The 11,091-nt window shown below is 31.4% G+C and overlaps 1 protein-coding gene across 2 annotated transcripts; it reads left to right on the plus strand.

Moving 5' to 3' along the window:
- The first annotated feature begins 1,088 nt into the window (after positions 1 to 1,088).
- LOC124374090 (protein O-mannosyl-transferase 2-like) lies at positions 1,089 to 11,091 on the plus strand. 2 transcript variants are annotated; one of them, XM_046832386.1, is made up of 5 exons: positions 1,089 to 1,298; positions 7,807 to 7,899; positions 8,534 to 8,618; positions 10,469 to 10,573; positions 11,009 to 11,091. In XM_046832386.1, exons 1-5 carry the CDS (start codon positions 1,255 to 1,257, stop codon positions 11,051 to 11,053), a joined length of 372 nt encoding a protein of 123 aa, XP_046688342.1. In that variant the 5' UTR covers positions 1,089 to 1,254; the 3' UTR covers positions 11,054 to 11,091. The 2 variants fall into 2 exon arrangements, with proteins under 2 accessions (XP_046688342.1, XP_046688343.1); XM_046832387.1 differs by lacking the exon at positions 1,089 to 1,298 and adding an exon at positions 6,086 to 6,299.

Raw genomic sequence — 11,091 nt, forward strand, 5'->3', positions numbered from 1 at the left:
AAATCAAAATATAAATTACTAAACGATACAGTTTGAGTCAATTCCTGCATCTAACTTTCTCAAACGACCCACCCAAAGATAGTGTTTTGTATTCTAAGAGTCTTTATCTGAGATTAGAAGAAATTAATCCTATAATGAGTACTATACGAATATAGTTATTCTTATTCTGTTCAGAGGTAACTTGCGTAAAGTAGTATGGTTCACTTCCTTAAATTCCTGTAAGTATTTATCAACTGTTTCACCTGGTGTTTGACATCGAGTAGTTAACATGTGCCGGGAGTAAACTTCATTATTGTGGCAAACATACAAGCCTTTCAAAATAGTGACATTTATATATTATGGTCGACTAATGCGATTGACTAGTAGACGTAATTTCACTGCGAACACTGTGGAATACTCCACTAAGAAGTTTGTAAATGTATACTTTGATATCATGTATCCATTGTTCTTTTGCACTGTCACCATCAGTGTCCATAACAATACGATTCGGTTTATAGAGTTTAACCATTTAAAAAAGCGTGTCTAATAAATTGATATGTAGAATGGAAAAGGTAGTAAAGGATTTAAAAATTAGTTTAATTAGACACAGAATTTAACTATCACCGGTAACACCGAAGAGAAGAATTAGAGTTATAATTCACCGAAGAGATCAGCCAGACTTTGGACTAAAACTTAATAAAAAATAAGTGACAATCAGGTATTATTCCATGTATATTCTGACGCATAACTGTTTTCAATGTTCATGTTAATAAAGAGATTCTTATTCTGATTCTGAAAATTTAATTTTAGTATTGAACAGCAATTGAATGTAAAGAAGAAATTAAGGAATAGCTTATAATAAATATAGATTAATACAATAAACCGATGAGCAATAGTGTTAAATATCACCTAAGTAGTTATTGCAACAATTAAAAATATAAAAAATAAACTGCGTACAGCTTTACATGAGCAACTCATCTTAGCTCCCGGCCTGATAGAGATGGAAATATATTTCTATATTTTTTCTTTCTCTTTATGAATGCAAAGCAAAGAAGAAGAACTTTTCGATATATTTGGTGTTGCGCTGTTGGCCTGGCCGTCCGGATTCCGCAGAGGGGAGGTGTCTTTTTTGACAGTAACAGATGATCAACGACCCGTCAGAGTAAGATACCGCTATGATTATAAATAAAAGACAATAATATAAAAAATGTTGAGTTGAATTTAACTCTAAATTCCTGTTATTCTGTTTAACTAAATTTTTCGTTTATCATAACCATGACTTCTGTATCGGCGACTTTAAAAACGTCTTCTGAGACTGGGTAAGTTATATAAATTTATAAATTTCCTAGGACTGCAATACATTAATTTTTTAAACATGCTCATATATTCACTTACTTTTGTATAAATTAAATAGGGACCTAAATATGTTATAAGCTTCAAAGTTAAAATTGATATAAGATAATGACTTTAACAAAAAATTATTTTTTAATAAATAGGCTAATCATCAAGTAAATGAGTTGCTATTATATTGAACCAAATTAAAACAAAATTGTAGTCCTATCCAGCTCAGGAAAAACTAATTGTTTATGTCAAAATTAATTATAAACATAAATTTAATACCTCAACAGTTTATTTTGTAATAGGATATTGACAAATAACATAATTTCCCATCTCTAGCGGCAATTGCTCAAATCTCATAAACATGATTTAAATTTGAGTTAATTGGAACAATGTCGAAATGGGGCAAAGTACTATAAGCGGATCTGTTTTTTATATCACTTATTACAATCATTGATACTTGAGATATCGAACAAGAGAACTATCAATCAATAAGAATAAGAATTTTATTCTGCCAGAAAATATTCCACACAAATACATTGGCACTTCAATACAATGTTACAACTTTTGTAATACAATGAGCATTCTAAAAGTCTTGTTTCATCCACACTGTTGAGATGTACTCTTCCACTGAATAGAATGATCTTCTACACAGAAAATGATTTAGTTTATCTTTAAATTCCATATCACTTAGCATCCTTATATCTAATGGTAACTTATTGTATAGTCGAATAGCCATCATCATTGGGCTTTTGTCGGTTTTAGCTAGTCTAGTTTGAGGTAAGTTGATATTGTTACGACTTCTTGTTTCATAATTATGAACATTTTTCCTTAGGTTTACTTTATCTAAATTAGCTCGGAGGTAAAGTAGGCATTGTTGTATATATAAAGAAAATAATGTCAAAATTTTTAAAACGTTTAAAAAGTTCTCTGCAACTATGATATTTATTGACTCCTGCCAATATTCTGAAAACTTTTTTTTGGATGATGAATACTTCATTTGCGTAAGGAGAAGAGCCCCAAATAATCAAACCATAATTTAAGTGACAGTGATAAAGTCCGAAATAAGATTGTATAAGAGCATTCTCCTCAAGTTCACGACATAAACGTTTAATTGCAAACACACTTTTACTTAGTTTACTTTTAACCCCTACAATTTGCTGATACCAATTTAAATTAGGATCAATAGTCAAACCTAAAAATTTTGGAAATATATCTTCTTGTGTCCCATTAGGATCTTCTCTGAGGCTAAATATTACAGTAGTTGTCTTATCACTATTTAGAATCAAGTTGTTGGCAGGGAGCCAGTTCTCTACAAGATTAATATTCAATTTGTAGTCTTCTAAGAGTTTGTTATAATCTTTATTTGTAGTTACTATAGTGGTATCAACAGCATGGTATAAAACAATATTCGCAGGTACATTTACACTCAAATCATTCACTGATATTAAAAACAGCAAAGGCCCCAGAACAGAGCCCTGTGGGACTCCACAGGTTATTGGTTTACACAGAGATGTATCTTTTTCTACTACTACATATTGAGATCTATTTTTTAAGTAAGAGCTAAGTACATCTAAAGCTATCCCCTTAATATTATAATGTTCTAATGTTATGGTTGTTCATTATCAAAATGTTATGAGACACTCGATCAAAAGCTTTGCTAAGGTCACAGAAAGTTATAGCAGCAAAGTCTTTCTTTTGTACTAGTGCTCATGAAATCAGTTGATGTTATATATTGACAGTTGTTTCCAGAAGGCTGTAGTTTTCCAACAGAGATTTGGTTCCTGGAGCAGGCGGCTGATCTTCCTTCGGTCCCTGAGAACGTTTTTATACCCATCTGTGAAGATGCTACTGTCTCAGCTATCATATTAGATAACCATCTCTTACCCTTGTGGTTAAGGTGTTGTCCGTGTCGTGTATGTAACTGTCTTACCGTATCACTTGCCCTAACCAACGAAACATTGCTGAACTGTTCACTGAGTTCCTTAAGACGCTTATTGGTTTTTAAGCCACTTCATTGTTGACGCAGGACCAATTTGCCAAGTCGTATCTAATAGGTAGGTCTACTAAAACCACATTATTGTCCTTTGTTTCATTAAGAGTTTTATGTAAAATCTCAAGAAAGTTGTCCGCTTCATTTTTTGCCACATCATTACTTCCGCAAACCACAACTGAAGTGTCACTTTTACTAAGGTTATCTTCTTTTACATTTATTACTTTAAGTATATCTTCAGTAAGTCCACCAGATCTTACAAAGCCTACTGCCTCATGTGTTCCCTGCACTGCATTCAGATGCCATGATGCTAAATCACGACCATGGCTATCAGCACAGATGAGTAAATTTCTTTTATCAGTAGATTTAGCAACAGAATGAGCAGTGTTAATTTTTTCTTCTACTTCATCAGCCGAATCCTCATCAACACTGTCGTCAACATCCTCAAGTATTTCATAGCGATTGTTTATATCAACATCTTCATGCACTGTTTGATGTTTCAGAAGGCTATGTGTTTGAATTTTTCCTTTATTACTTTGTAAATTCGGTGTAGAGTGTGTTACTGGGCTTAATTGTTTATCCTTCTTGCCTTTTATTAATGGCCAGACAGGTTTCTTAATATTACTGAATTGAGTTCGTTAATTTTTTTCTCTAACATTATTATAGTTTCCTCTTTCTTTAAGACTAAAGTTTCAAGTTGTGCCTTATGCATTTTCAATTCTCGTATCTCCTCATTTGCTTGATTGAGATCATCATTTAGAGATTTTATAATTTCATTTTGAGTATCAAGCTCTTGGCTTATCTCAGCATTTAATTCTTCATTTTCTTGTTATATTCCCAAAGTAACATCATAAGACATGCAGGAATCACATGTCGATTTTACATTGCCTTTTTATATTCCTTTTAACCCTAGAGTAGACGGGCTGGGTCTGTGAGGCCCAGGCGGTTTTGTTTTGTTCAGAGCTTCAAGGTCAAAGTGACTCACGGTGGCGAAACTCCGTGTAGCTTTCCAAAATACTCCACATAGTGCTCTGCCGTCATTGTTTTTGTTTCCCACGTCTCAGTCTTTGCGTAGTAAGTGATTAATTACGTTTTGGGTCTGGTAGGCCCAGCCCGTCCGTTGACATCACGTTTTTACAGATATTTTGAATTATTCTTATTTTATTTCATCGCCTATTTTACATCGGAAAAGTGTTTATATACGATTGTTTTTTATTGTAATGAAGTTTTAGACCATTTAAATCGACATGGCTCATAGACATATTGACAGAAGCAGTGAAATTGACAGACTATTGTTACGAGACAGTGAGAGTGAATCTGATGACGCTGATCCAAACTTAAAATATACAGTGACCATGATACATAAAGTGAATTCGATTTGGATGAAGTTTGTGAAGCAGAACAACATGAAGAGGAAAGTGACAGGAAGGGACGGTCACTCTTTACAACCTTACATGTCACTTCGGGCACAACAAGGTAACTTACCTAGGGAAATTCGAGCCTTAGCTGCAAAATTTTCGGGAACTCCTATTACTGCAAAAGAAAACCCTGAACCAGGAAAATGAGGCAGGTGCTCTTTGTGCAAAGACAGCAAAACCAAGTTTTTTGTAAGCAGTGTAAAGCGTGGCTGTGCTTGCCTCATGCGGAACTGCTGTGCCGGGATTGCGCTGAGTAGATCTAAGATAAGGACACAACCGACACCTACAGGTTGTATCTTTGATTATGAAAGTAATTTACTATTATTTGCTCCTTATTAAGTTAGTTATAGTGATAAAATGATAGGTTTTATTGTGTAAATATCTATCAGTAGAGTAAGAACAGTACTTGTCTTCATTTTGCTTTTTCTGTATACGAAAATGTACATTTGCAAAAGTAGATTTTTTACGCCTATATAATAAGAAATCGGTTTTTATTTCAGAAATATTTTACATTTTTATTTTATTATTTAGGTCTTTCTTATTTCAAAAATATGTATAGTTTAATTTTTATATACACATCATGGTAAGGATAACGTGTTTTTGAACACGTTTAATATTTTAAGTAAATTTGTAAGATCTAATTAGCTATTTTTTATAAAAGCTCTTCATTTAACATTAAAACTAGCCAATACTAATACAGTCATGCCTGTATTTTAATGTAAAAATAAATTTATATTAATAAACTGGTTAAAACATATTTTTTTTATGGTTTTTATTTGGGTCTGTCAGACCCAGCCCGTCCTGATACGTAACTTTTTTTTGCCCGTCTACTCTAGGGTTAATTCATCATTGGTCAGTGAGGTACATTGTGAGTGATACCATTTACAGCATCTCCCTTTGCATAAAATTGCTTTATATTTTCCAACATTTATAGTACACTTTCCACATGGAAACTGTTTTTTTATTCCTCATTATGAACAGTAAAATTAATAGTTTTTATCAGTACCACACTATAGTGAAATTCCCTATAGTTAAAAATTTTTAAACAGCAATCCTTATAATTTATTTATTGTAATTCAAATTAAAACATAACTTATTTTCAGTATAGAAACATTTTATTTTAGTCTTTAATAATTATGGTATAAGTTATGTCTAAAACCTTTCTTAATATTCAATAAAGTTTAATCAGTCAATCATTCATTACTATTGGGTACAACAGTTGAAGATATAATTGGGCTATAGTAGCTGGCCTTGAGCTGTTCTTCCAGCTCTATTCAAGTGTCAGTCAGCTAAGTCAACAATAAGATAAACTGCAACAATAGAGTTACTACTGTCGGACAGCATGAATATACTGGTTACTGCTAATGTCAGATATGACGTGTCTGATTCCTGTTAATCAATATTTCTCATTAAAAGAGAAAATGGTTAAACAATGTCCACTTTGTGTTTATTGTGCCAAATTATGTGATTAAGCACTCAGATTAATAATGTTTTATTAAAAAGTTCAGTTTTAATAGTGTTTCAATAAATATACAATTGTAACAAAAACATGTGCTTTTGCCAGTCTAGAAGTAAGTACTTTTTAGTGATTAAATTTAATGCTAATTAATAGAGAGAGAATGATGTTTCTTGTCTTAGTGAATATTTAATACTTATCACAGTACTTTAAACTTCACCAATGTCAGCCCAGGGTGGTTTTAATAGTGTTTCAATAAATATACAATTAATTGTAACAAAAACATGTGCTTTTGCCAGTCCAGAAGTAAGTACTTTTTAGTGATTAAATGTAATGCTAATTAATAGAGAGAGAATAATGTTTCTTGTCTTAGTGAATATTTAATACTTATCACAGAACTTTAAACTTCACCAATGTCAGCCCAGGGTGGTTAATTATGTATAAAATATAAGAAATCAGAGCACATAAAAACTTAAAATCACTGAACTTGACTAAATTTAACTTTTCATTATCAACGTATCTAAAATATTAAATTAAACAATTAATGTACTGTCATAAATAATAAAGGAACCATAACCAATAACCAAACAATAAAATTAAAACAGATGACAGGAGAAATGCCAAAGAAAACGTAACAACAGAACAAACATCTTAAAATCGAAAATGACACAGTAAATCTTCTTTTAGTGTTATTTTCTAAAGTCAACTATCTTTTTTCTATTTAAAAAAAGTTACTCATGGAACAAATTATGTTTAGAGTATAAAAATGTGTGTACAGTTAATGCAGATGATTTAGTTATTTTCCGACTTAATTACCATGTGTTTATTATATAAATGGGTATAATTCAATATTGTTTGATAATTTCAATAACTGGGTCCACTTATTGTACTCTGCCCCATTTTATTGCTTGATCTTGAATTTTTTGCCAAAAACATAATGTAACGATGCCATAGCCTCAATGTCCGCCATACATCGCTCCATATGGCTTTTAAAAATTGTATACATTTTATTTTATACCATTGTTTTACAATCACAGATGACATTAAAAGTGCATCACTGAAAGAGCTAAAGGCTATCCCAAAGATCGAGTTGGAGAAGTGTTTAGAGAATTGGAAGAAGTGCTGGCACAAGTGCATAATATCTAATGGGAACTATTTTGAAGGTGACAATATTAATGCTGACAAATAAATATTTTTTCAAAAGAAGAAAATTAGCGTTACTTTTTCAATATACCCTACATTAGACATTTGAAACAATATGTTAGTAGTGTCGTCTCCAAAAGTGCGTAGTACAATTTACTAAATTAAAACACCTTTATTTAACAGTTTTATTTTTTCTATGTGTACTATGTAAAAACATTAAAAGTGTTAGTTAATCTTTCTTGTTGTTGTTCTTGTGTTCTGTGATGTGTTGCTCATCACAGACATGACACATCCTGAATAGAATATAAGTGTTGTGAACTGTTTTTTTATTTCTTTTTACTTTTGATCTATTTCAGATACAGTAACTGGAAGTTATATGTAGGTATATGTATTTAATGAAGCCTATTTGTAATATTAACACATGTACCTAATATGCATTTTAAAGAATATTACCTTCACTAAACCTTCTTATTTTTCAGTTCTAATAAGAATTGGTGGCTGATGTTTTCTGCTGTTGTGTGTTTTTCATTTGCCAGTCGATTTTACCAGGTTACAACTCCCGACCATGTTTGGTGAGTACTTTTAAAAAAAATTTAATTAAGTCAAGATTTACTTTATGGAGTAATATCAATTCAGTGAGAATCAAAACGAACACATTTAATGGCTATTAAGAGAGGAATCAGAATTTTCAATATACAATACTAATTTATTTATACAAATTATCAATTAAACACCTACAGGTTTACACACTGTCCTCATGCTTACATTTACCACAAATTGTTGTATAACTTCACTGAACATTAGCCTCAGAACCCAAAACTACTGCCCGTTTAAAATTTCTTATATATATATGTGTGTGTGCTATATGACATGGCATGTGGAAACGATAACTGTCCCGAAAAAAAGCTGTTTCATTCTATCAGTTGTTTTTATCAAAACAGCTGATGTCTGTGTAGAAGTTATGCCGAGTTAATATTGTAATTCATGCCTAGCTACATATATAATTTAATAAATAATAAGCTGTTCTTTAACTTTAAACTATGGTTTAGAAAATATAAATGCCTGTGAAATAGTACTAACCATTGTTTTAAAATGTTAGATCATAATTGACACTAACTCTAAACATAATGTTTTTAATGAAATAAAGGTGATTGAATATGACTATGACACTAATTACTGAATTAATAGTACTGTAATTTTTTCCAGTTGGGATGAAACTCATTTTGGAAAAATGGGAAGCTGGTACATAAAAAGGACGTTTTTCTTTGATGTGCATCCACCTCTGGGAAAGGTATATTTATTTATAACTTATTTACAACTGGTAACGCATGTGGTGGGGGCAATTGATGGATTGCATTATGCCGCTGAGGCGTTTTGCGATTTGTCAAAGACCTTTGACTGTGTGAACCACTCTATCCTTATTGAAAAACTTAAGTATTACGGTACCGGTGAGTGGTACAATAGTTGCAATGTTATCTTTCCAATCAAAAACAAATAGTAATTATTAATAAATCTGCAGGCCATAGCCCATATAAACTTGTTGAACATGGGTGCCACAGTGTTCAATTCTGGGACCTCCTTTCTTTCTAATATGTGTAACTGACTTGCCTGCTGTTCTACAACACTGTAAACTTGTTACGTATGCAGATAAATACCACCCACAAATGTAACTCATAAATACAAAATTTCCCTCAGACAGCAACTGTTTAACGATCTATCATTAATGGAAAATTGATTCAAAGCAAATGGGTTATTACTGAATTGTAATAAAACACAATCAATGAACTTCTACACAAACTACAGTATTAATGCTCAATATCATAGGAATTGTCTAAATAATATTTTACAGCTATCATCTTCCACAAAGTTTTTGATTCTAAATGAGTAAAGTAACATGACATGAGCATATTTGAGATATAAATAAAACACTTAGTAAGTCATACTTTATTATGCTTAATATTTCACAACCAGTAGATCTTAACACTCTTAAAAATGTTGTATTAACACTTATGTCTATTCTGGAATAACTTATGGCATAATATTCTGGGGCGATTCAGTGGAATATGAGTTAGTTAGTTTCAAAATCTCTCCTTATTTGAAAAAAGCCCATCATATATGCCTTTAAAGATTTTTAACAAAATACCTCCCTATATCGCTTGCTTTGTTGATCAGAAACAAATGTTGCAGGCTGTAAAGGATAAGTTGGCAAATACAAAAATGACTAATGACTAGTGTTTGTATTGCAGATACAATAAAACAAGCCATGGTTAAAAATAGACACTTTACATAACACCTTGTAAACCTGTTTTCAAAGATTTAAATATATTGAGAGCTCTATCCATTCTGAAAGACTGGCAAAATCCGTCATTTTACAGACAGCAAAATCACTTTCACAGCTACAATACACGTACTAACTCTTTACAATATCCAATTCGCAGAACTGGTCAATTTGAGAAAATTCTCCAATATGCTACTTAAGGCTATATAAAAAAAACTGCCTGAGTATTTTAAATAATTGCAGAAGTTTTAAGCTTTGAATTTTTAAATGTTGACAAATATCTCCAAAACATGTAATTTTGAATTTTAATAATGTAGTGTTTATGTAGATTACTTGGTGATCATATTTTATTTTGTTTGTGATAATGCACCTGTTTGCCTATTGTAAAATCGTACTATGACAAACGTTTTGTGCAATAAATAATTGATTTAATTTCCCACAAGGTTTATAGGGTTCAATAAAAACTCTCCTGTTATGGTCTATGCTTTTTTTCTTTTGTTGAAATGTTTTAATTTACAATAATGTGAAATTGTATTGCCAAAGACAATATTAACCATTAGAGCAATATATATTTATGTACTGAGAAGGGAGATTACATCTTGCAATCAGCACAATCTGCTTATAGCGTACAAAGAGTTGAGCACACTAAAAAGTAATTATATCCGTGAATAAGACTTTCTTTTAAAGACATATTGCTAAACTGGACTAAATAAACCAGACGTAATAAAAATAAGGAATTGATTTAAGGTTTAACATCAACAAAAATCTTGTAAAAAGCACAGGTACAACCAGTTTTTTATCAATTTTAGCATAATATTGGCGACTTTATGCATTATTTTTCACTAATTTTTAAAATTTTTCAGATGTTAATTGCTTTATCTGGCTACCTCACTGGGTACGATGGAAACTTTCCCTTTGAAAAACCCGGAGACAAGTATTCTGGGGTAAACTACATCGGCATGAGAGCTGTAAGTTTAACATTTTTCTTTTTCATCACAGTTTTGTGATAACCTACATTAAATATTGTATATCTTAAATCTATTACTGTATCCAATACTATTTGGAATTATATAGAATATATATTCCTGTTGTTGGTTAAAATATCTCAAGGAGTTTAATTCCAGCAATTGTGTAGCAAGCCTTCACGCACATTTGACGTCTTTTCAATATTTTTATTGGTTACTTAAAAAAATCTCAAACTTATTTGTATTTCATTGTTTGAATATTAAAATTATACACTTTACAGGATAAACTAAAAAAGTCTAGATATATATTAATTAATCTTTTAAATGAGACACTTCTCATAATCGTACAACAACCGTTGTGGAAGTTGACATTTTTCTTATGCAGTAAACAATTTGTTTTCTTAATATTGTGTGACTGAAAACGACCTATTGATTCAGTTCTGTACATTTCTGGAGCCTGTATCCCTCCTCTGGGCTTCTTGACTGTTCTGGGAGATGACGACTTCACTGGTTGCTGCTTC

Source organism: Homalodisca vitripennis, unplaced genomic scaffold (genome assembly GCF_021130785.1).
Source record: "Homalodisca vitripennis isolate AUS2020 unplaced genomic scaffold, UT_GWSS_2.1 ScUCBcl_7235;HRSCAF=14834, whole genome shotgun sequence".
Taxonomy (NCBI): Eukaryota; Metazoa; Arthropoda; class Insecta; order Hemiptera; family Cicadellidae; genus Homalodisca; species Homalodisca vitripennis.

What these genes read in the sequence shown, in the direction of transcription:
- LOC124374090 (XM_046832386.1), top strand. Translation starts at nt 1,255, where the DNA reads ATGACTTCTGTATCGGCGACTTTAAAAACGTCTTCTGAGACTGG. An exon ending in AAAACGTCTTCTGAGACTGG is followed by an intron (nt 1,299 to 7,806) that starts GTAAGTTATATA and finishes CTTATTTTTCAG; the next exon opens with TTCTAATAAGAATTGGTGGC. An exon ending in ACTACATCGGCATGAGAGCT is followed by an intron (nt 10,574 to 11,008) that starts GTAAGTTTAACA and finishes CTATTGATTCAG; the next exon opens with TTCTGTACATTTCTGGAGCC.